The 26,539-nt window shown below is 46.3% G+C and overlaps 3 protein-coding genes across 3 annotated transcripts in view; 2 read left to right on the top strand and 1 right to left on the bottom strand.

Moving 5' to 3' along the window:
• ubac2 (UBA domain containing 2) overlaps positions 1–26,539 on the bottom strand; it is a 47,653-nt gene that overhangs the window by 18,024 nt on the left and 3,090 nt on the right. Inside the window, exon 4 of the mRNA XM_061225938.1 lies at positions 24,943–25,049. Within this exon, the coding sequence (XP_061081922.1) occupies positions 24,943–25,049 (107 nt within the window). The remainder of the gene's footprint in view (positions 1–24,942; positions 25,050–26,539) is intronic.
• gpr183a (G protein-coupled receptor 183a) lies at positions 1,604–9,760 on the top strand. The gene is made up of 2 exons (XM_061225937.1): positions 1,604–1,718; positions 7,122–9,760. Exon 2 carries the CDS (start codon positions 7,155–7,157, stop codon positions 8,235–8,237), a length of 1,083 nt encoding a protein of 360 aa, XP_061081921.1. The 5' UTR covers positions 1,604–1,718; positions 7,122–7,154; the 3' UTR covers positions 8,238–9,760.
• Positions 20,246–26,100, top strand: gpr18 (G protein-coupled receptor 18). The gene is made up of 2 exons (XM_061225942.1): positions 20,246–20,387; positions 23,230–26,100. Exon 2 carries the CDS (start codon positions 23,235–23,237, stop codon positions 24,231–24,233), a length of 999 nt encoding a protein of 332 aa, XP_061081926.1. The 5' UTR covers positions 20,246–20,387; positions 23,230–23,234; the 3' UTR covers positions 24,234–26,100.

The following is a 26,539-nucleotide window of genomic DNA, read 5'->3' as shown; positions in this document are numbered from 1 at the left end:
AATTGTACAGCGCTTTGGATAAAGGCAGCCAGGGAGAGGGGAAGAGGGGTAGAGGGAGAGAGAGAGAGAGAGAGAGAGAGGGGGGGGTATAGGGAGAGAGAGAGAGAGAGGGGGGGTATAGGGAGAGAGAGAGAGAGGGAGAGGGAAAGAGAGAGGGAGGGAGAGGGGTAGAGGGAGAGAGAGAGAGAGAGGGGGAGGGGGAGAGAGAGGGAAAGAGAGAGGGAGGGAGAGGGGTAGAGGGAGAGAGAGAGAGAGAGAGAGAGGGGGAGGGAGAGAGAGAGAGAGAGAGGGGGAGGGGGAGAGAGAGGGGGAGGGGGAGAGAGAGGGAGAGGGGAGAGAGAGGGAGAGGGGTAGAGGGAGAGAGAGGGAGAGGGGTAGAGGGAGAGAGAGAGGGGTAGAGGGAGAGAGGGAGAGGGAGAGAAACGCATGCGTTTGTGTGGCCGAAGTCGCAGCTCACAATGAACTACACAGTCTATAAAACAATATATTATTCAGCACATTTAAGTTTTCAATCACTGAAAAACTGCATCAAAAATTGCAGGTTATTCAGGATGCATGGGAACGCTATGTAAAAATGCAAGAAAGCTGAATATGTGGACCAGGATAAGAGTGTAAATGCAGTCCTGTGATGTAATATCAGGAAACCAAGCAAGTGATCCTGAACACACACATTCTCTAAAATTAAGTTATTCAATGCAAACGTGTAAATCTAGAATTGCATGCACACACACTACATATACACGCAAACATATAAACATAACTTAGAGACAGATACACAAACACACCAACATATCGGCCTATAATACGTATAGACATACAAACAAAATATACATACATCATACTGTGGGCTTAGCGGATCAACTTTTTCCCCTACTGAGAAGATATACTGACATGAGACGACCACAGACAGACTGGACGATATCTGTGTCCGTCGGGGGCCTAGTTGAGAAAGATGTGTACGCTACTCATCTTGAAGATGAAATGAGCCATCTTTAGGGAGGACATGAATTTGCACCACACAATAGTGTTTGGGTCTCTTGGACAGAACAGGCTCAGTCACTCTGCTTCCTGTCTGAAAGGCAGCAACCGTCACGGAAAAACATCACCATCATAACAAGCATTTTACTCTTCCAATCAGGCTTAAAATCTCATTTTGTCTCTCAAGATTAGCCTGTTTTAAGCTACCGTTTTCTTACACCATAGGCAAATCATGAAATGAGTCAAACTTACGTCCCTCACTGGCACTATTTTTGTCTTAATCATCAAAGAGGCAACAGAAATAAGACTTTAATTCTGAATATAAGACTGCATTTCTCGTTGGGATTGACTCGGTCGTGTCCTTGAGGTGTCCTTGAGGTGCCCTAACGGACGAAAGGTGGGGCTGTTTTTTTTAGCGCGACCACCTCCAGGACGCAGTTCTGGGGGAACGGATGTGATGCGCACCTGGCCAAGGGCGGTTTCGATTCCTCGCAGAATCGAGGTGACGGCACACTTCGAAGCGCACCCGAGAGAGCCAGGGGCCCACGACCGCAGGAAACAGGAAGTGAGCTCAGGCAGTACCTCCCTTTCCAGCCGAGCGGGGACTTCTCCATTTTCAGAGTGCGGGCAGCGGGCAGAAACGTGTTCCCTGGCGGATTGGCAGAGAAGCACCATCAGTGCCGTACCGAGGAGGTCGCCCGAAAGAAAAAAAAAACAAGAAACGGCCGCCGCCGCTTTTGGTAAGTCTGAGGGTCACACACTCCCGTTGAGCGGCTGGAGAGGGGGGCACACATGAGGCACAGGTGAATTTACAGACGGGATCAAGCAGAAGTAGAAGCTAGGTTAGGAATGTTGTGGTGGATGTACCTGTGGAAGGGAATGGGAAGGGACAGCACACCACTGTCCGTAGGACAGCTACACATCTCAGTAACAGACAGCTCTCAGACCAGTACTGGGAACAGATCCGAGTCATTTCTGGGTTCTGCCTTTTCAATTAGCTGCATACATGTTTTTGACTGCTAGGAAAACTTCTCAATGGCTTTTACCTTTGATAATAATAATAATAATAACATGGACAATACAATTTAAAATGCAATTCCCAAGCTTAAACTACTGTGAATAGAGTAAAATGTACAGTAAAACATATGTATTAATTATGTGGTTTACACAATAGCAATGCATTTAATAACTAGAGTGCAGCCTGTGAATATTTGGACAGCGACACATTTTTGGTTGTTTTTGCTCTGTACTCCAACACATTGGCTTTGAAATGAAAAGATGAATGGGAGGTTAAAGTGCAGACTGCCAGCTTTCGTTTAAAAATAATCGCATCCATGTCCAGTGATCCGTGTAGGAAATACAGCCATTTTGATTTACACTGTAGTTCTCCCATTCGAAGGGTCCAAAACTAATTGGGCAAATTAACATAACCTAAAATAAAGTTGTTAAATTTCTAGTACTTACTCAAGATTAGCTTGTTTTAAGCTACCGTTTGCTACGCAAGTGACATTTTCTTACACCATAGGCAAATCATGAAATAAGTCAAACTTACGTCCCTCACTGGCACTATTTTTGTCTTAACCATCAAAGAGGCAACAGAAATAAGACTTTAATTCTCAATACTTTAAATCGCATCCATGTCCAGTGATCAGTGTAGGAAATACAGCCATTTTGATTTACACTGTAGTTCTCCCATTCGCATTTAATAACTACAGTGCAGCCCGTAAACATTTGGACAGCGACACATTTTTGGTTGTTTTTGCTCTGTACTGCAACACATTGGATTTGAAATGAAAAGATGAATGGGAGGTTAAAGTGCAGGCTGCCAGCTTTCGTTTAAAAATAATCGCATCCATGTCCAGTGATCCGTGTAGGAAATACAGCCATTTTGATTTACACTGTAGTTCTCCCATTCGAAGGGTCCAAAACTAATTGGGCAAATGAACATAACCTTAAATAAAGTTGTTAAATTTCTAGTACTTACTCAAGATTAGCTTGTTTTAAGCTACCGTTTGCTACGCAAGTGACATTTTCTTACACCATAGGCAAATCATGAAATAAGTCAAACTTACGTCCCTCACTGGCACTATTTTTGTCTTAACCATCAAAGAGGCAACAGAAATAAGACTTTAATTCTCAATACTTTAAATCGCATCCATGTCCAGTGATCCGTGTAGGAAATACAGCCATTTTGATTCACACCGTAGTTCTCCCATTCGCATTTAATAACTACAGTGCAGCCCGTAAACATTTGGACAGCGACACATTTTTGGTTGTTTTTGCTCTGTACTCCAACACATTGGCTTTGAAATGAAAAGATGAACGGGAGGTTAAAGTGCAGACTGCCAGCTTTCGTTTAAAAATAATCGCATCCATGTCCAGTGATCCGTGTAGGAAATACAGCCATTTTGATTTACACTGTAGTTCTCCCATTCGAAGGGTCCAAAACTAATTGGGCAAATTAACATAACCTTAAATAAAGTTGTTAAATTTCTAGTACTTACTCAAGATTAGCTTGTTTTAAGCTACCGTTTGCTACGCAAGTGACATTTTCTTACACCATAGGCAAATCATGAAATAAGTCAAACTTACGTCCCTCACTGGCACTATTTTTGTCTTAATCATCAAAGAGGCAACAGAAATAAGACTTTAATTCTCAATACTTTAAATCGCATCCATGTCCAGTGATCCGTGTAGGAAATACAGCCATTTTGATTTACACTGTAGTTCTCCCATTCGAAGGGTCCAAAACTAATTGGGCAAATAAACATAACCTTAAATAAAGTTGTTAAATTTCTGGTACTTTGGTGGAAACGACTGCCTGAAGTGGGTGACATTTCCGCTGAGCATCTTCCCAGGTGGTGCTCTTCCAGGACTGTACTGCGGCCCCCTTCAGCTGCGGTTTCACTCTGGGGGGACTTTTGCCTCCAGTCTTGTCTTCGGCAAGTGAGCCGCATGTTCAGCTGGATTCAGGTCTGACATGTGATGAGTCCAGCCAAGGACGTGCCACTTTTCACCCATGAAAGGCATCTCGGCCTCGGTTTTCTAGCAGGGGCGTTTGTGAAGTGAAGTTCTGGGGCATGTGGTTAGATCTGAGCAGGTGCCGACGTTTCGGCACGCTTCTGCCATCAGCGGTTACATCACCAGCGAACACAAGCGGCCGTGAACGTCCAAGACTGTAACACTCGTTTCACAGACGAGGGGGGGCGTTTCGGATCAGCAGCAGTTCCTTGGTTTCTCTCTCCATCACTTTTGGTGAACAGTTGCACCATGTTTACCTTTCAGTGGTTCAGAACCCTGAGTGTTGTGTTTTTGGGGCTCACCAGCGGTGTGCGTCTCCGAGGTTCTGCTGGTGCAGAACGGTTGAAAATGGGCTTTTGCGGTGAAAGTATCCTGTGGTCATCCACTACAGTGGTCTACCAGAGCTACGTTCTTGCATCTCAACAATGTAAAGGCTTTTTACCAAACTCCAAACTCCACACCGAGGATAAGCTCTAAGCCGTTCGTTAGCGTTCGTTTGGATGAATTTCTGACGCAACAACACATAGTTTGCAAGAAACAGCAGAGTAGCCAGTTTGGTCTGGCAAAATGGAGGGACCACGTATAAAAATGCCTACATGGTCCACCTGATATGGATGCAAACACGCACAAAATATATTTTCATTTCAAATGTACATATAGTACATTTTTGAAAGTACAGAGCCAAAACGACAAGAAATTGTGCCACTGTCCAAATACTTACGGTCGGGACTTTATATAAGGCTTCATGTTTGGAATAGATTCTTGTGCACATGCGCACATGCACACACATCTGTGTTTATGTGGCTGTGAGTTAGATGCAACTGAAATATTTGACACAATCTGTCCTCAACTTACAGAAATAAACCAAGTTGCTCGCAGTGATTTTATCCACGACAGCATCCAGACAGTCATGTGAGATATAAAAGGCAGTACTGTACTGGTGATGTCACTCAATAAATTTCCAGACAGGATTCATTGTGGCTAGACAGTCACACACTTCGTCATCACACATCATGGGGGTAGTACTGAGATTGATTGAGATTGACTCTCCCTAGCTACGGTGTGTGCGTGTGGTGTGTGTGTGCATGTGCGAGAGAGAGCGTGTGATGTGTGTGCGTATGTGAGAGAGAGTATGTGGTGTGTGTGTCTGTGCAGGGGGGTGGGGTTCTCTGTACGTCACTGGTTTCTGCAATGTGGTTTTCTTTACTGATCTACACAGATGATAACACTATTTTAATCAAAGTATACGCCTGTTTACCACTGCTTGGAGCGATTCCATTAAAACATTTCCACTTGGTGAAAATGTATCGTAAGAGAATTTTAATATTATGTACAACCAAAGATTGCTATTGCAAATCTACTGGGCTTGGGGCTACTAATAAAATACGTATTCCTTTCATAAATCATATTGGCATTCGCTCAAATAAGTTCACTGCTACACAAATTAGGACAGAATGCCTTGATTGAGTTTGACTGAGTTTGAGATGATTGTGTGTGTTTGATTGAGTTTGAGATGATTGTGTGTGTTTGTAGTGAGTTTGATTGAGTTTGAGATGATTGTGTGTTTGTAGAGAGTTTGAGATGATTGGGTGTGTTTGTAGAGAGTTTGAGATGATTGGGTGTGTTTGTAGAGAGTTTGAGGTGATTGCGTGTGTTTGTAGTGAATTTGAGGTGATTGCGTGTGTTTGTAGAGAGTTTGAGATGATTGGGTGTGTTTGTAGAGAGTTTGAGATGATTGCGTGTGTTTGTAGTGAGTTTGAGGTGATTGCGTGTGTTTGTAGTGAGTTTGAGGTGATTGCGTGTGTTTGTAGAGAGTTTGAGATGATTGCGTGTGTTTGTAGTGAGTTTGAGGTGATTGCGTGTGTTTGTAGTGAATTTGAGGTGATTGCGTGTGTTTGTAGAGAGTTTGAGATGATTGGGTGTGTTTGTAGTGAGTTTGAGGTGATTGGGTTTGTTTGTAGAGAGTTTGAGATTATTGCGTGTGTTTGTAGTGAGTTTGAGATGATTGCGTGTGTTTGTAGTGAGTTTGAGCTGATTGCGTGTGTTTGTAGTGAGTTTGAGGTGATTGCGTGTGTTTGTAGTGAGTTTGAGGTGATTGCGTGTGTTTGTAGTGAGTTTGAGGTGATTGCGTGTGTTTGTAGTGAGTTTGAGATGATTGCATGTGTTTGTAGTGAGTTTGAGGTGATTGCGTGTGTTTGTAGTGAGTTTGAGGTGATTGCGTGTGTTTGTAGTGAGTTTGAGGTGATTGCGTGTGTTTGTAGTGACCGTTGCGGGGGAGTTCGCAGAAAGCAGAAGTGAGGACAGAGAGTGCCATTACGTCTGTTTGCTGTGACGGCTCTCTCCGCGTTGCCGGGCGACAAACTGCACACATTGTTTAACATGCACAGAGACGGAAATGAAACCATCTTGCCAAAACTGCTTCCCAGAGAGCCGGCGTGGGGGCTTTCCTTCCCCAAATATTCAGCCACGGCCTGAGCGAGAGAGGGATTCTGACTCGACACTCCGCGCATGACCATGCGAGGAGGTCCGCGAGAATTGCGCCAGAAATGATAAATTTCTTCTCAATTAACAACAGAAACGTAGGCTACGACAGGCCACAAAAGATCACAGCGAAATAATTGATGATGCATGCCTGTAATAGTGCTTCCAAAGGCACATTTTGACAGAGCTGCGTGAGTACTCAGAAACCGGATAACAACACGCAACAAACTTCAAACTATAAAACACGTAAACTGTGCACAAACCCAGTTAAGCAAGTACACAGGGGAATTAAAAATAAAGTGTTCTTATAAGTTAATTTATACAGAGAGCCCCCTGTCACAGTCTGATTCAGGAATCGGGGCCACTCACTACTGGGCACTAAGTGTGGCCTGCGGCGTAGTGGTTAAGGTACGTTACTGGGACATCCCCGGTGTAGCCACAATAAGATCCGCACAGCCGTTGGGCCCTTGAGCAAGGCCCTTAACCCTGCATTGCTCCAGGCGAGGATTGTCTCCTGCTTAGTCTAATCAACTGTAAGTCGCTGTGGCTAAGAGCGTCTGCCAAATGAAATGAATGTAACGGAATAAAAGCATCAGCTAAAGATTGAGACTGACTCTGAGGACTTTCTGTTCTCCACACAGTGCCCTGGCCCCACGGTCTTCAGCAGTGCAGCGATGGAGCTGGGAAACGGCAGCAGCGTCAACGTCACCAAGGAGTGCACCAACCTCTACGACCACCGGGACACAGCGCGAGTACTCATGCCCCTGCACTACGGCATCGTCTTCACCGTGGGCCTCCTGGGAAACGCGCTGGCCCTGCACGTCATCCGGCCCAACCGCAAGAAGATGAACGCCACCACGCTCTACTCCACCAACCTGGTGGTGTCCGACATCCTGTTCACGCTGTCGCTGCCCCTGAGGGTGGTGTACTACGGCGCGGGCTTCCACTGGGGCATGGGCGACGCGCTCTGCAAGGTCACCGGCCTCATCTTCTACATCAACACCTACGCCGGCGTGAACTTCATGACATGCCTAAGCATGGACCGCTTCATCACCGTGGTGCTGCCCGGCCGTTACAGCCGGTTCCGCTGGTTCCGCAAGGTCCGCAACGTCAGGTACATCTGCGTGGGTGTGTGGCTGCTGGTGCTGGCCCAAACCCTGCCCCTGCTCTCCATCCCCATGACGAAGGAGGAGCCGGGAGGGTACATCACCTGCATGGAGTACCCCAACTTCGAGAAGGAGGAGAACCTGCCCGTCATGCTCATCGGGGCGGTGTTTCTTGGCTACGTGGTTCCCTTGGTGACCATCCTGCTCTGCTACTCGGTGCTGTGCTGGAAGCTGTACTTCGCTGCCAGACAGAACCAGCTGACGGAGAAGTCGGGCAAGAAGGCCATTGGCGTGATTTGCAGCGTGGTCCTGGTGTTCGTGGTGTGCTTCAGCCCGTACCACATCGACATCCTGCAGTACATGGTGCGGAAGCTGCTCTACACGCCAGACTGCACCGAGCTGCACGCCTTCCAGGTGTCCCTGCACACCACCGTCTGCCTCATGAACCTCAACAGCTGCCTCGACCCCTTCATCTACTTCTTCGCCTGTAAGGGCTACAAGAGGAAGATCATGAAGATGATGAGGAGGCAGGTGAGCACGTCCCTCTCCAGCGTGGTCCGGACGTCTCCGGAAGGTTCCTCCAGGGACATCGACTGTAACAGGATCCACCTCACCAGCACTCGACAATCCGACGTGACCTCAAAGCACTGACCCAACCCAACGCGACCTCAACGCATTGACCCAACCCAACGCAACATCAACGCATTGACCCAACCCAACGTGACCTCAACGCATTGACCCAACCCAACGCGACCGCAACGCATTGACCCAACCAAACGTGACGTGACCTGAACACACTGACCCAACCCAACGTGACCTCAATGCATTGACCAAACCCAACACGACCGCAACGCATTGACCCAACCCAACGTGACCTCAACGCATTGACCCAACCCAACACGACCGCAACGCATTGACCCAACCCAACGTGACGTGACCTGAACACATTGACCCAACCCAAAGTGACCTCAATGCATTGACCCAACCCAACACGACCTCAACGCATTGACCCAACCCAACGTGACCTCAACGCATTGACCCAACCCAACACGACCGCAACGCATTGACCCAACCCAACGTGACGTGACCTGAACACATTGACCCAACCCAAAGTGACCTCAATGCATTGACCCAACCCAACACGACCTCAACGCATTGACCCAACCCAACACAACCTCAACGCATTGACCAAACCCAACACGACCGCAACGCATCGACCCAACCCAACGTGACGTGACGTGAACACAATGACCCAACCCAACGTGACCTCAACGCATTGACCCAACCCAACGCAACCTCAGCGCAACGCCCAAGGGGAGGGGGCGGGGGGCAAGGGGGGGCTGGCTGGTGGAGGTGACTGGATTCATATTCATTTACATCCTGCCCACAACGCACCGGAAATGTGCTTAAAATGAGTTTGACCTGTATGACTGTAAGCAGGATAAACAGGAAGCCAGGTGGCGCAAACAGAGCGAGACCCAGTGCTCTGTTCTTACAGGAGCGTCTCTACCTGCTGAAGATGACCAGCAGGGTGTTGTTGAAACACACACACACCCCACATTTCTCCCGTTTTACTGAACTTTACTGAAATACTCTCCTTGGTTCTGAGGAAATGGGCAAAGTCATAAGCGGGTATTTTGGCTAGGCAAGCGGTTTGTTCATACATTTGTGTGTTGCGGTATTACGAAAAATCTCAAAATGTACATGTTTGTAAATATGTTTATTTCATTGTGACATACAGTTGGAGCAGTGCTTTTTTGTTAATATGGACTTAACATATTTCTTTTTTGGTGCAATATTGAATATGATGAATTTCTTTCTGGGTGAAAAAGATGACCAATTATGTTAAAATGTTTTTGTATCAAATTTTCAATACAAAACCACAGAGTACTACTTGATTTTGTAGCTTGCTTTATTAGGCTACACATATTTAACACTGATGTTTGCAAAACCCAGGGGTTACTTTAAAAATCATCATTGTTAAATAGAATGTATATTTGATCTGTTTTTAAAAGAATCCTTAATATATGGGGAATTTAGGCAGCTGTATATCTAATGTTCAATATATAGGACAACCAGTTAAAATAAATAATTAGTGTGTGAGTGAGTGAGTGAGTGAGTGAGTGAGTGAGTGAGTGAGTGAGTGAGAGAGAGAGAGAGAGAGAGAGAGAGAGAGAGAGAGAGAGAGAGAGAGAGAGAGAGAGAGAGAGAGATTCCCACAACACCATAATGTGCGTATTGCATATCGTATTGAGGGAACATCGCACTGCAATCGTTATCTCAGGATATACATTGCATCATGGGCTGAGTGGACTGTGTGTGTATAATTGCTTCATAAGACCATTTAGACCAGTAGCTTGTACAAGCCCTTTTTTTTTATACTCTCCTGGCACATTTTGTTTGCTTCTGTTAAGTTCTCAATTTTAATGTGCAAATAAGAAAATAAAAAAAAACTGTATACCATCTCATCCTTGCTTGTGCTCTGCTTCATAGTTACAACAACTCCAAACACCTTTGCATCCCAGCATTAGCCACAATGCAGCATTAGCCTCAATGTAGCATTAGCAACAATGAAGCATTAGCCTCAATGTAGCATTAGCAGCAATGCAGCATTCACCTCAATGTAGCATTAGCCACAATGCAGCATAAGCCTCAATGTAGCATGAGCAGCAATGCAGCATTAGCCTCAAAGTAGCATTAGCCTCAATGCAGCATTAGCAGCAATGCAGCATTAGCCATAATGTAGTATTAGCCAACAATGTAGTATTATCCACGATGATTGTACCACCATGCTACAGCCAGATAGACTGCAGCAGTGGTTCTGAAGTGCTCTTAATTAGACACATTTAATGTGGCGATGGATGGTGTTCCCTCTTCAGTCAGAATTATATACATAGACATACATATATACATAGACAAGTGAGAAATCTCAATGGAGATCAAGTGTGGGCACCCAGTCACTGAAACAAAACCATGTTATAGACAATGAGGAAAGCAAATGGCAATGGGCAAAACCTGCCTTGCATTGATAAGAATTTTGGGAAAACATTATCTTCCAGTGTTCAACACTTCAGCCACATCAACCAGCACACAGACGGGGTGCTGAGGGCTGAACTGGAGAACCACTGAGGAACCACTGGAGAACCACTTGAGAACCACTGAGGAACCACTTGAGAACCACTGAGGAACCACTGAGGAACCACTGAGGAACCACTGGAGAACCACTGAGGAACCACTGAGGAACCACTGGAGAACCACTGAGGAACCACTGGAGAACCACTGGACTACAGTGACACAATTTTGATCGAATGGCTGCAAGTACACAGCCCGTGAAGCGTGCGGTTGTGCAACCGAATTCTGGGAAAGTGTGCACAAGCCAACCAGGTCATTGTGAAACCACAGCCCCTCGTGGCCATCTCTCAGGAAAATTACAGCCCGTCGTCTCAAGCTGCACCTCTCCATGTTCCTCCCTACCTCCCAGTAAACCTTAATTGTTGTCTTTCTGTGATATTTACTTGTGTATTAAGATGTTTAGTTTGGCTAGGTAAGCAGTGTTTGGCTAGGCAAGCGGTTTGTTCAAACATTTGTGTGTTGCGGTATTACGATAAAAACATTTTTTTTTAATCTGATGATCAGACAGGCCCTGGTCCTTATCTTTGTTGTGCAGGTAGTAGTTGAAATTGTACTTCCCTCTAGGGTCTTTCAGCGCACTTATCCCTGGTTATGGGCATGCACTTTGCACTTTGTTGTACGTCGCTCTGGATAAGAGCGTCCGCCAAATGCCATTAATGTAATGTAATGTAAAAGTCATTCATGTGATGGAGCTACGTCTCCAGATGAGGTGAGGCAGGAGGATCGGCTGTGATCTAATGGAGGGGTGGGACCAGCAAGATAAACCCCAGCTCTGCCTCACAGAGACACTGCAGACAACCAGGAGACACGGTGAACCTCAAACCCCAAACCTCAGGAGACTCAGAGCCAAACAAGACCGGGGGGGGGCTCATTCCAATCGCTTAATTTTCACCCCTTTTTTTTCTTTTGCTTGCTCCTTCTCCTGCTCCGAGCTCCGCCCGTCGGGAGCTCCGCCCGTCGGGAAGAGGCTAGATCGACGGGTGAGGAAAAAGAAGTGAAGACGAGGGGAAGGTGAATTAGGCGAACAGGATGCCCTGGCTCCTTCAAGCGTCAAGTCACAGACGTACGTCAAGGAGCAAGGAGAGAAAAAAAGGGGAGAAAGGCAAGTGATTGGAACGAGCCCGGGATGTGGTCACAAACCTTCCCTGCTGGGGACTCACCCTGAAGGTGGCCATTTTGACTCAGAGGGGAAAATGCAATCAGGTGACGGACTGCCTCTATTTATATTCCATCATCTTCTCCCCATATCAAACATTTACACTGATCTCTCAAACGCAATCCAGCCAAACTCTCTCCCCATATCAAACATTTACACTGATCTCTCAAACCCAATCCAGCCAAACTCTCTCCCCGTATCAAACATTTACACTGAGCTCAATCCACCCACACCCAAACGCTCATTATGTACTGATGGCATGAGTCAGCATTGCACAAGGGAGAGGTGTTACTCAAGAGAACATTATGTAAGTGTAGTTGCGAGTGTGATTTTCAAAACTTCTGTTTTACGGCACTGTATTAATAATATATCACATTAAATAAGTGTAAACAAATAAAATGAACAAGTGAACAAGTGAATTAGCAACCAGAAAATTGTGCAACCAGTCATAGGCTGCAATTCTGTCAATTGCTCTTCAGCTTAAGTTTAAAATTTGAATGAAGTAATTAAGCAGAAAGTTTTTTTTTTTTTAATGTTAAATTATGCTTGGTATGATAGATTTACATGGTACTAACGGCATTCAAAAACCACGCATGAAATAAAGCATGAACAGTTAAACCACTTTTGACAGGTTTCTTAAAGAGCGTCTTAAAACCATGGCACAGTTTAGCACCATTTTAGTCCATACTGCCATCTAGTGGCAGAATGTTTCTGCCACATATAAACGCTCTAGCAACGAAATACAATCAAGTTAGAACTAAAGTTCAGTCGCAATTTCAGGCTAAACAGACATAAAGTTCACTACAAACGAGACGGTATACTAGATAACAGAAAAGGAAAAGAAGAGTATTGTGAAGAAGAGTAACCGCTCATTCAGCATCAATTAAACCAACAGATGAAGAGTTAAGCGCTGTGGAAACAAATATGCAGCAGATTCTGGGTTAATTTTTCACGATCGGGCTCTCCTCATGTGAAACCGCTGTTCAGTTCTGAGGAGGATCCTAAAAACGGAAAATGGCAAGAATGTATCGATGTAATGTGTTGATGTGAGATAATTGTAAAGCAAACCCCCCCCCCCCCAAAAAAAACGTTTTAATAAATTCATCTATGTTATTTAAACGTGAACTATTAAACTATTAATAAAATAAATAAAGAAAATAAACTACAAAGGAAAATAATTATAAAAAGTGAAAGATTAATCTCTCACTTCAAAGTTTTTGACTTAATTTATAAACGTAAAAAAAACGTGGAAGTAATATTATGAAATAGGTTAAAAAAGTCCAGAGAGGCCGGAATGGACAGGTGTGAGATTACACAAAAATCGTATTTCGGTACTCAATGTTTCGACTTCCTGGTTCGGTAGAGCCGAGTGAATGAAGATGTCAGCAGCGCTCGACTGGTCATAATTTACCGCAGAACAAAATTTGCCTCATTAACACGAGGTCATCGCGGAGTTTTGAATGCAAATACAGTCCTGAATTTGAATATAACCGCCCATGCGTTAAAGCAAGACTGTGATTATTTGGCTTGCAACGTGTGGATAATCAGAAGTCCGGTACTGAATGAAGGAGATTTTTTTCCACGCCTTGAGAAAGTCACTCTCCGGAGGAGGATCCAAAACCTCCTCCAAGACGGCGTGTTGGACTTCCACAAAAACAAAAACCTGGCGAGAGAGAAACGGGGGGTGGACCACTGGAAAGAACTTATCATATAGAGGGGCATCTGGTCCTCAGCACCTGCTCTCACCTGAACAAAATTGACCTATTCTCTTACATCATGCCCTTTGGGAATTTTAAGTCACTTTTCCCATTGGTTCGGAATCTGTATTTATTTTGTGATTTGTCCTCAATTTTCGAATGTTTTAGTTATAGTAATGATTTGGAAAATCATTCATTTTCCTTAAGATTAATCTGTTAAAATGTTAATAATGTTAGTAATAGTTTTTTGTTTTTTGCTATAAATGTAAAAAGTATAATTCATTGAATGTGTTTTTAAAAAAAAAAATGTTTTTAAACTGTAAAGAAACTGTAAAACCAATAAACAACCATTGAGAAAGTAAGGGTGATACTTGGCGTGATTACCTCGGCCTACTTGCAATCGGGGAGAGACTGCGGCGTTTTCAATCTGAACGTGTTTTGCTACGGTTTCTATGTTGAAAGATATCTTTTCTAACAACGGCATGCAACGTTTTGCAACAGGCGTTGAGGAATGTTTGCTCCCGTTTGGGGGGTGTAGCCCGAATCAATAATGACGTAGGCCTATGCTTTAAAGCTCAAAGCGTTGTTCAAAGCGCCACCGTTTATGTTTAAATAAACGTTTTGCTCTGTTTTGTCGGGGCTGAACGTGACCCTGGTCTGTGTGAAACCACATAATTAGCAAAACGCATCTAGAGCAGTGCCAACAACATACTGGTGGTGCGGGCTATTTTCATTACGCAGTGGTGCCGGTGAGAGAACGGAGTGATGCCTCTCCGCTGGTAAATTCTCGGGGGTGGAGCCTGCTTTGTAAAAGTGGCTGAGATGTGGTGCTGTACATTCGTTGGGCAGTAGAGGGCAGATCAGCCAGTGTTTTCGGCTGCTCTTGCTGGTGGTGAGGACCAACGGTAGTTGGCGACGGAGGGTACTTTTTGCAGGAGCAGAAGCTCTGGCTAAGACTACACAGTAAGTCTTTCACAGCGAGTCTTTCCCCACAACTTCCCAACTGGTAATTCTGAATGACATGCAAAGAAATGTTGAAAAAAGTCCTTCATATTGACAAACACCAAAAACAGACTCCAAAGGCAACCAAAAGCCTAGAATCAAGACTGAAGGCACTGACAACTCTTATACCTGCTCTAAGGAAGCGAGATAACATAACTGGCTAATCAGAAACAGACGAGAAGCCAACTGTCCAATTACTTTCGGTCCCCTAAAATGGGGGCACTATGTTTTAAAAGAGATGCAATTCCTACAAGGATCACCCAATGAATGACCTTAGCCACGAGGCTACAGGCTGCCCCAGTCATGTACCTTAGCCACTAGGCTACAGGCTGCCCCAGTCATGTATCTTAGCCACTAGACTACAGGCTGCCCCAGTCATGTACCTTAGCCACTAGGCTACAGGCTGCTCCAGTCATGTACCTTAGCCACTAGGCGACAGGCTGCCCCAGTCATGTACCTTAGCCACGAGGCTACAGGCTGCCCCAGTCATGTACCTTAGCCACTAGGCTACAGGCTGCCCCAGTCATGTATCTTAGCCACTAGACTACAGGCTGCCCCAGTCATGTACCTTAGCCACTAGGCTACAGGCTGCTCCAGTCATGTACCTTAGCCACTAGGCGACAGGCTGCCCCAGTCATGTACCTTAGCCACGAGGCTACAGGCTGCCCCAGTCATGTACCTTAGCCACTAGGCTACAGGCTGCCCCAGTCATGTACCTTAGCCACTAGGCTACAGGCTGCCCCAGTCATGTACCTTAGCCACTAGGCTACAGGCTGCCCCAGTCATGTACCTTAGCCACTAGGCTACAGGCTGCCCCAGTCATGTACCTTAGCCACTAGGCTACAGGCTGCCCCAGTCATGTACCTTAGCCACTAGGCTACAGGCTGCCCCAGTCATGTACCTTAGCCACTAGGCTACAGGCTGCCCCAGTCATGTACCTTAGCCACTAGGCTACAGGCTGCCCCAGTCATGTACCTTAGCCACTAGGCGACAGGCTGCCCCAGTCATGTACCTTAGCCGCTAGGCTACAGGCTGCTCCAGTCATGTACCTTAGCCACTAGGCTACAGGCTGCCCCAGTCATGTACCTTAGCCACTAGGCGACAGGCTGCCCCAGTCATGTACCTTAGCCGCTAGGCTACAGGCTGCTCCAGTCATGTACCTTAGCCACTAGGCTACAGGCTGCCCCAGTCATGTACCTTAGCCACTATGCTACAGGCTGCCCCAGTCATGTACCTTAGCCACTAGGCCACAGGCTGCCTCAGTCATGTACCTTAGCCACTAGGCTACAGGCTGCCCCAGTCATGTACCTTAGCCGCTAGGCTACAGGCTGCCCCAGTCATGTACCTTAGCCACTAGGCGACAGGCTGCCCCAGTCATGTACCTTAGCCACTAGACTACAGGCTGCTCCTGTCATGTACCTTAGCCGCTAGGCGACAGGCTGCCCCTGTCATGCACCTTAGCCGCTAGGCTACAGGCTGCCCCAGTCTTGTACCTTAGCTGCTAGGCTACAGGCTGCCCCAGTCATGTATCTTAGCCACTAGACTACAGGCTGTCCCAGTCATGCACCTTAGCCACGAGGCCACAGGCTGCCCCAGTCATGTACCTTACCCACTAGGCTACAGGCTGTCCCAGTCATGTACCTTAGTCACTAGGCTACAGGCTGCCCCAGTCATGTACCTCAGCCACGAGGCTACAGGCTGCCCCAGTCATGTACCTTAACCGTTAGGCTACAGGCTGCCCCAGTCATGTACCTTAGCCACTAGGCTACAGGCTGCCCCAGTCATGTACCTTAGCCACTAGACTACAGGCTGTCTCAGTCATGCAGCTTAGCCACTAGGCTACAGGCTGCACTGCAGATTGTGGAGCATGGAGATCAGAACGAAGTGACAGAGAAACCCCAAATAGCAGCCTTAGCCAGTTCTGTCCTACCACAGGTGTTCAGTAACACAAATACGCACAGCGTACAAAGCAATTATACTCAGTTTAGGGTCTTTCACGCTCACCGACCTCACTCTATTCAAGTGTACGTTTCTGCCAGAAGAACGGGGAAGTGAAACATCTGATTAAACAAAATGACATGAGCATTTTTATCTGTTCCTCTTCTCACACTCTCAAATACAAATTACGACCAATGGAGAGAGAGAGAGAGAGAGAGAGAGAGAGAGAGAGAGAGAGAGAGAGAGAGAGAGAGAGAGAGAGGGAGGGAGGGAGGGAGGGAAATGGAGAGAGATGTGGAGAGAGAGGGAGAGAGATACGGAGAGGGGAGAGAGAGAGGGAGAGAGGGAGGGAGAGAGAGAGAGAGAGAGAGAGAGAGAGGGGGCGAGGGGGAGAGAGAGAGAGAGAGAGAGAGAGAGAGAGAGAGGGGGCGAGGGGGAGAGAGAGAGAGAGAGGGGGAGAAAGAGAGAGAGAGAGAGAGAGAGAGAGAGGGAGGGAGGGAGGGAGGGAGGGAGGGAGGGAAATGGAGAGAGATGTGGAGAGAGAGGGAGAGAGATACGGAGAGGGGAGAGAGAGAGGGAGAGAGGGAGGGAGAGAGAGAGAGAGAGAGAGAGAGAGAGAGAGAGAGGGGGCGAGGGGGGGAGAGAGAGAGAGGGGGAGAGGGGGAGAGAGAGAGAGGGAGAGGGGGAGAGAGAGACAGGGGAGAGAGGAAACCGAGAGAGACGGAGACTTGACAAATTTCTGAACTAATATTAGAACTACAACAACAATTAGATAAAAGTGTATAAAATGTAAAAGTGTATAAAATGTGAATTGTGGGAAAAAGTATTTTCCCCCTTCCTGATTTACTCTATTATATTATATATTATATATTTTATATCATATTTGTCACATTGAATAATGTCAGAGAAATAGACAAAGGGAACCAGAGTAAACATAAAACACATTATTTCAATGATTATTGCATTGATTTAATTAAAGAAAATCATCAAACATCCATGTCACCCCTGTGACAAAGTAACTGCCCCCTTAAATTTAAGAACTGTTTTCACTTCCTTGAGCAGTAATAATTGCGACAAACACTTCCTAAAATTAGCTATCTTTCACATCGCTGTGGAGGAATTTTAACCCACTCTTCTGCTTTAATGCAGACAGTGGGAAGTTTATCAGCATTAATTCCTCTTTTCAATTTTGGATTATGTTCTTGTGAAATAACCCAATCACGCTTCAGCTTCAGTTCATGGACAGATGACCAGATATTCTCCTGAAGAATGTTCTGGTACAGAGCAGAACCAGAACACGTTGTCCAGGTCGCGAGGCAGCAAAGCATCCACACACCACCTCATTTGACTTTTGGTATGATGTTGTTACTGTGAAATGTTGCTTTTGCTTAACACTAGGACACACGCCACTCAAAAAGTTCTCCTTTTGAAAGATGTGTCAGGAGACGTGAAAGACTAATGTCTAGGTATTCGATTACAGTTATTGTTGCTAAAGGTGGTGACACCATTTTTTAAGACTGAGGGAGCAATTATGCTTTCACCGGGGTCATTTGGGTGTTCAATAACTTTTTTCATGAAGCAAATGAAATAGTCATTTCAAAAATGTGTTTCGTGTTTACACAGGAAGGTAAAAGTATTTACTTTTTCGAGGCTCTGTATTAAAAATAAAACAATTTTACCCAAAATGTGCATAACTTTCATTCATACACTAATTCATAAAGGATAGATTCACCCACTGATAGCTAACTTTAACGGGGGTACATGGGGACTGAATTTCATTGATATGCTTACACTCCGTGAGAATAGACAGCCTATCTATAGCAAAAACAGCAAGCGAGCAAATTCGCTCGGCAGTAAAACGAGAACATAGTAGATAGCTAGCGTCACAGAACAGCAAGTGTTGAATAACAGGCTAATAGATTACACCAGTGGTCACCCAACCACAGTCCTGGAGTGCTACAGGGTCTGCCGTGTTTTCACCTTAAAAGCACCCTGTTGAGACACAGGAAACCAGGTGAGGTGAGTCAACTATATACTAATCTTCTCCAATTGATTAATTGAGTGCAGTGTAACAACGAAAGCCAGCAGACCCTGGAGTTCTCCAGGACCAGGGTTGGAGACCACTGGATTACAGAAATAGCTACCTACAGTATTGCCATCTCACAAAAGCAGTCATGGCAGGTTCCAAATTCAGACTTAAAATGTCAGAAGGACGTCGTAATAATGGTGCCACTCGACATCCATCCATTATCTTAACCCGCTTATCCTGAACAGGGTCACTTGAGCCTATCCCAGCATGCATTGGGGCGAAAGGCAGGAATACACCCTGGACAGGTCGCCAGTCCATCGCAGGGCACACACACCATTCACTCACACACTCATACCTATGGGCAATTTAGACTCTCCAATCAGCCTAACCTGCATGTCTTTGGAATGTGGGAGGAAACCGGAGTACCCGGAGGAAACCCACGCAGACACGGGGAGAACATGCAAACTCCGGCCGATGGGGATTGCCATCAGACACGTACAGTATATTTCTGCTACCATTAAAGGCTGTATGTTTCTCTAGTCCAGGGGTGTCAAACTGAATTCCCAGGGAGCCGCAGTGTCTGTGGGTTTTCGTGGGTGCCTTTCAGTCAGCTGTCAATTAAGGCCTGGAGAACAAGGTGTGTGGATTCTTTAGCCAATCAAAGACTACACGCCATGGACCACATGTGCTGGGAACAGCCCGAAAACCAGCAGACACTGCGGCCCTCCAGGACTGGAGTTTGACACCTGTGCTCTCGTCACAGTGTTTCTGTATGTTTCTATAGTCCCTGTGTTTCTGTATCTTTCTATAGTCACTGTGTTTCTATAGTCCCTATATTTCTATATCTTTCTATAGTCCCTGTGTTTCTGTATGTTTCTATAGTCCCTGTGTTTCTGTATCTTTCTATAGTCACTGTGTTTCTATAGTCCCTATATTTCTGTATCTTTCTATAGTCACTGTGTTTCTATAGTCCCTGTGTTTCTGTATGTTTCTGTAGTCACTGTGTTTGGAGACTCAGGCATATATACCTTCAGTGGCTTCCCTTTCACTCTTCTTTCACCCACGACTTGCTGACACTCCTCTGGTTCTGCATGACTGGCCATCCCTCCTTCTGCTCGACTGCCCATCCCTCCTTCTGCTCGACTGCGCATCCCTCCTTCTGCTCGACTGCCCATCCCTCCTTCTGCTCGACTGCCCATCCCTCCTTCTGCTCGACTGCCCATCCCCGTTTCAGCTTCTCTACTTTTTAAGTCTCTCTGGAAAAGTCTCGCAACTCTCTCTCGCCCGCTATTCCAATGTAATCCGAACCGAGGCATCGGTTCGCCTCTCTCCGGCAGACGGACCGAGCGTCACCCAGCCAGGCCTGGCTCTGAGACTGGGGGGGGGGGGGGGGGGGGGGTGGCAAGACGTCCAGAGAAATATCAACGTTATTTCCACCAAAAGTAGAGCTACAGTTTATTTCCTGTTTATACATCATCAACTTCCTGTTGTGGTGGAATCGTTAACAGTGCGAAATGCCCCCGGTTGCCACCTGCATGCCCCCCCCCCCAAGGGAGAATGAATTTACATGAGCACACACAGCCCCCATCACACACAGCGGTCCCATGGTGGGAGTCTGCTCACTTTCTGTTGTACCCGTCAGCGAGAGGCTGGAGCACAGGCAGGAAGCGGGGGGGGGGGGGGGGGCTTCAGACAGGCCACCGCTGCACAAAACCAGGCCCCGAAATAACCGCCTGCATCACTTCCTCTCCAGGCTCTGAGCGCGGCACTCTTGAGACGCCCGGAGGGTACATCACACCGAACGTCTCGCGGAGAGAGAGAGAGAGGCCAAGCCGATGCAGCCGGAGGTAAGACCGGTTCTGCAGTCTCGCTTAGAACAACGCACGCGACGCAGCGCCATGGTTCCACAGTGCCTCTTAGAGCACACAGGAACATTCCTCAGATTCTCTTAGAACAACGCATAACAATGTTCCTCAGACTCTCTGAGAACAACGCATAACAATGTTCCTCAGACTCTCTGAGAACAATGCATAACAATGTTCCTCAGACTCTCTGAGAACAACGCATAACAATGTTCCTCAGACTCTCTTAGAACAATGCATAACAATGTTCTTCAGTGTGTCTCTTAGAACAATGCACGCAGTGCTCGGGTGAGACGAGATCACCAGAGATACGCCGTCCACCGCATCTCTTTTAACAGAGACGCTTCGTGTCAGATCAGGACAATCAAAGTGTGCGGAACATTCACTGCGCATAACGTTTCAGAGATATCATAATCACACACACAGCATATGTACAGATATAATCACACACACGGCATTGCGATATCTCGTAATGTGGCAATGTTGCCATTTTTGGCAGGTGACACCCTTGACAGCAAGGACTTCTGTTTGCATACAACCCCGGCAGGTGTGTTCACTGCCAGACAAATATTCATCTTTACTGAACCAAAGAAAATTAAGAAAACTAAACAAATGAAGAGGTAAAATGGGCATAAGATTTGACATATGATTTCCCATAATCTTGAGCTCAGCTTTTGATTTCACTTCTTCTCCCAGCACAGAGATCTTCCCCTTTCTGCGCTGATTAATACTGCGTCTAGATTCACTTTTTATTATAGCCTTCCTCAATTATAAGAAATCCCTGCAGCAGTTTCAGAAATTACAGGAGAAAGCAGAAGGAGGCTTTTGTACTTGAGCAGTGTGGTGTAATGGATAAGGAACTAGGGTTATAACCAGAATGTTGCAGGTTTTAATCCCAGGTAGTACACTGCTGTATGTGCTGTACATTCACAGAAAAACATCTCTCATTATCACAATAATGCTAACACGATATAGTGCTGTAAATGGCAACAGGATATGTCACTGTAAATGCTAACTGGATATGTCACTAGAAATGCTAACTGGATATGATGCTGTAAATGCTAACTGGTCATAGTGCTATTAATGCTAACTGGATATTGTGCTGTAAAAGCTAACTGGATATATAGCGCTGTAAATGCTAACTGGATATAGTGCTGTAAATGCTAAACAGATATAGTGCTATTAATGCTAACTGGATATGGCACTTTCATGCATGTAGAGCTTGTGCGTCTCATCTAGAGATGGGAAGTGATTCTCTGGACACAGAACCACAAAAACACATGATATTGTCTCTGTCCCACAGAAATTGCTTATGTTCTGCTTATGTTAAATCTAGCATCTAGAAACATCCAGTATACATCACTGGCATTTGGCAGATGCTTTTATCCAGAGCGACGTACAGTTGATTAGACTAAGCAGGAAACTTGTGGGTCCCAGTAATGTAACTTAACCACGACGCTACAGGCCGCCCCATACAGTTCTATGCTTTCAAAATGTGTCACTACGTGATACGTGAGAGAAGTGGAAAAATCCACATGTACACATAGGTCGCGTTGGGGCTACAGCAATGGGAAACATTACAGGACTCTGTCTGTTTGATAGTTGTGAGTAAGGGTATTCTTCATGATGTCACACTGGAATACACTTCAGTCTTTCCATCACAGTGGCACACTCCCCAGCCCAACGCCCCCCAAAGCTTTCACCCAAACAGACACAACACAAAGCGCTGCTACAGTGCGCGTTCAACTGACTCATTCTGAAAACCCACTTAACAGGTCAGAAACACTGGCAACACCTCACCCGTATATTCTTCCAGTTTCCGTGACACTTTCCGTGATTCTCAAATGTTCCAACATATATTCACCACAGTTTTACTCACTGCACCTGTGTACAATGTCAAATTCTAGTCACGATTAATTAAACTACGTAGATACCTTGGCCTCCTCAACAGGGGAGAAGACTTGTTAACACACAAGGGCGAAAGGTGGGACATCTATAGATACAAGAAAATGGCTGCATTTGCAAACAATAGAAGTACTTAATAAGACTCTCCTAAGTTAGTACTGTTGTTATGTCAGCTTTATGGAACCACACAGGCGCACCACAAACACAGAAGATGTATTTGAGAGCTGCTGCTTCCTCTTTGAGTTCAGAGAAGCCAATGTTAGAATGGGGGTTTCCGAAGCCCCACTGCCTCTGCACTGCGATGCGATGAACTTTAAGAGCACTTCTGTATTCAGAATATTCCTGACTGCTTCCTGCATGCAAGGACTTGAGCAACTGCAGGAAAATAGTTATGGATGTGTGTGTATATATATATGTATTTTCTGTTCACTGCACGGCAGTTAACAAAAATAAAAATCTGACGTGACACAGAGCCACTTACGTATACGTACACAAACGTATCCGTCACACGGAGTGTGAAATACACACCGTCCCACATTCTGAGCACTGAGACTATCAGGGAGAAATAAACACGCCGTCCCACAGAGTGCTGATATTATCAGGGAGAGCGTTGAAGCTCTTTACAGTTAGTACTGCCAGTGAAATACTAACCTTACATGCTTCTCAGTGGGTACTGTATATTGGGAGCTTTAAGTCAGTAGTCAGCCAGTCATAAGTCAGTCAGTACTGAAAACAATGCATTATTTTTGTCTTGTTGCTCTTTTTATCCTAAAGCAGAGATTGTTCATACAATGAAAAGCTCTAGAAATGAAATGTATTATTATTATTATTATTATTATTATTATTATATACAGTACATGCAGTGTATCCGTGTGTTTTTTCAGTCGGCTTTAACACAGTGCCATTCCTGCCCATTTTCCAGCAACCATGGAAACGGATGGGAACAACACGGAGAACGTGAGCGCGTTTCACGAGCAGGTTCCGGGGGAGTACCGGCTGGTCGGGCTCGTGTTCTACTGCGTGATCTTCGTCATCGGCATGGCGGTCAACCTGACGGCGCTCTGGGTCTTCGGCATGACCACCAAGAAGAGGAACTCGGTGACCATCTACATGATCAACGTGGCCATCGTGGACCTGCTGTTCATCGTGCTGCTGCCGTTCCGCATGGTGTACTACGGCCTGGACCGCTGGCCGTTCGGCGACGCCTTCTGCCGCGTCAGCGCGGCGCTGACCGTCTTCTACCCCAGCATGGCGCTGTGGCTGTTCGCCCTGATCAGCGCCGACCGCTACGTGGCCATCGTGCAGCCGCGGCACAGCAAGGAGCTGAAGAACGTGCCCAAGGCGGCGCTGTCCTGCGTGGGCGTGTGGGTGATGAACCTGGGCACCAGCGCGCCCCTGCTGTTCGCCCAGGACGACCCCGACCTCGCCGCCAACTACAGCACCTGCGTCAAGACGCGCGACCTGGCCCACCTGCGCCGCGACAACCCCGTCAACCTGGTGCGGCTGGCCTGCTGCTTCGTGGTGCCCGTCTGCATCATGCTGGGCTGCTACGCCGTCATCGTGCACAGCCTGCTGCGCGGCCGCACCTCCCGGCTCAAGCCCAAGGTGAAGCGCAAGTCCGTGCGCATCATCGTCACGCTGATGGCCCAGGTGCTGCTCTGCTTCCTGCCCTTCCACGTCTGCTTCATCGTGATCCTGCTCGGGGACGGGGAGGGCAGCCTCAGCGTCTGGGCCGCCTTCACCACCTTCCTGATGAACATGAGCACGGTGCTGGACATCATCCTGTACTACATCGTGTCCAAGCAGTTCCAGGACCGCGTCATCAGCGTCATCCTCTACAGGAACTACCTGCGCAGCGTGCGCCGCAAGAGCATGCACACCGGGAGCGTCCGCTCGCTCAGCAACCTGGCCAGCGGGGTCATCTGAGCCGCCGGCCAATCAGCGGGCTCGTCTGAACAATCTGCACCCGCCCAACGAGATTTACGGCCAATCAGCAGGTCTGCTCAAGCATCACAGCCAATCAGCAGCCCCACATGAACGATCTGCACCCGCCCAACGAGCCTCGCAGCCAATCAGCTTCCCTACCTGAATCAAATGCACCCGCCCAACAGGCCACACAGCCAATCAGCATTACCGTCTGTATTTAAAGCACTTTATATTGGACGTGCTCACCTAACCCACATCCACACCAGCAAATTCACTGACAAAAATGAGCTATGGTTAGACAGCCACATCAAGAGAGCCAGATTGAGAATTTGATAAGGACTCTCGGGAACCATTTACTCAAAGCGATAGTGAGAGATAGTGGGTCAATAACGCAGGGCAATGCTTTAGGAATCAGGGTATGCAGGTGTGCAGTCTACCTGTGTGCAGGCCAGGTAAAGAACGTTATAGACTGGCAGGATGTTAAATTCGGGACTCACGGTCTGGATGGCAGAATGTTAAAGACTGGCAGGATGTTAAATTAGGGACTCACGGTCTGGATGGCAGAATGGTAAAGACTGGCAGGATGTTAAATTCGGGACTCACGGTCTGGATGGCAGCATGTTAAAGACTGGCAGGACGTTAAATTAGGGATTCACGGTCTGGATGGCAGAATGTTAAAGACTAGCAGGATGTTAAATTAGAGACTCACGGTCCAGACGGCAGGATTTCCACTGACAGCTGGAGTACGTGCTTCAGGGCCTCAGTGAGCAGGAGGTCCACCAGAGCCGACAGCACCCAGGTCCCGAACAGAAAGGACTGCGGGAGAGAGACAGATTGGAGCCACACAAAGACCCAGCAAACACCTTACAGCCCGTCATCCTGCCTGCCAAGCCAGCTTCACAAACTGTCATTCTCAACTGCAAATGCACTGTTCCCATGCAGGAACCGGTTCAAATGCACTGTTCCCACGCAGGAACCTGTTCAAATGCACTGTTCCCATACAGGAACCTGTTCAAATGCACTGTTCCCACGCAGTAACCTGTTCAAATGCACTGTTCCCACGCAGGAACCTGTTCAAATGCACTGTTCCCACGCAGGAACCTGTTCAAATGCACCGTTCCCACGCAGGAACCCGTTTTACTGTCACACCCTTCAACGTTTCATCTGCAAGTTATAAGTTAATAATAGGTTAATAATGTCCTGTAACGGTGAATTATCAAATGTAAACCATCCAATGTTAACACACAAATTACTGTATAGTACGTACACTGTATGACAAAACAACAATGGGAAATGTATTAATATAGCTGGTGCTGTAATTTTCATTAAAAAACTAAAAGCCCATTAAATGTGATTGAAACTAACAGAGATGTTATTAATGAGCAAAGAGAGCATGTACTTTCTGAAACTGTTCAGGCTTCCAAAAGAAGGATGGCAGTAGAACCTCTTCTTTAACCACCCATTGAGGGATCATGAAGAACTGTGAAATATTGTTGAATAAATTATCTTCATTAATCTAATTATTGGTGGTTACTGTTAATAAAATAATTCACCGTACTGGCACTGGCCTGAGGAACCAGAATCAAGCATGAGTAGAGAATGATTTGTATCTGTACATAATCATAATAATGTTGTTTGTTCTGTGTGCAATGTTGTCCTCAACCACCCAGACAATAAAAGCACAGGGCACACATGATCTGGGCTGAACAGTCTATACCGCAGTGTAAATATTTATATACTTATCTAAGAAGATATAAAGGAAATTATACCTACTTGTTTTACTTGTAATTATGTTCAGAGTTTATGATCTTTATGTCCAACTTGTAATTGCATCATAACAATACTAAATTGCAAATTGCACTGATAATGCCACGTTTGTATCTTTTCTTTTTTAAGTCATGTTGTACAGAACAACACGATTTCAGTGGTGGAAAATCTTTTAGACGTCCCACAGTCCCACTATAGACTGTAAACAATTTGGTTGAACATGATAATTTTTTAACTGCACCATATCACAACTTAATTAACAGCAATAACAGCAAATATCAATGTCATGTGTTCGAGTGTAACACACAGAGACACGTAGTTGACAACAACAGAATTTGAGGCTGCAGTCTCAGGTGGATAAAGAAACGGGCCCTGTGCACACACCTGGATGTGCCTGGGCCGGGGCAGAGACTCTCATTGCCCTCCTGACTCAGATCGAAAAGGGTTTGTGGCTGGAGTCAGAGGCCCCACCATATGCCGTTATGAGTGGTGCTCACAGGTCCCTAGTCCACACTAACCGAGCATTGTCACAGGAGCTG

The sequence above is a fragment of the Conger conger genome, chromosome 17, assembly GCF_963514075.1.
Source record: "Conger conger chromosome 17, fConCon1.1, whole genome shotgun sequence".
Lineage (NCBI taxonomy): Eukaryota > Metazoa > Chordata > Actinopteri > Anguilliformes > Congridae > Conger > Conger conger.
Note: the sequence above shows the minus strand (reverse complement) of the source record. Positions and strands in the feature narration are given on the sequence as shown.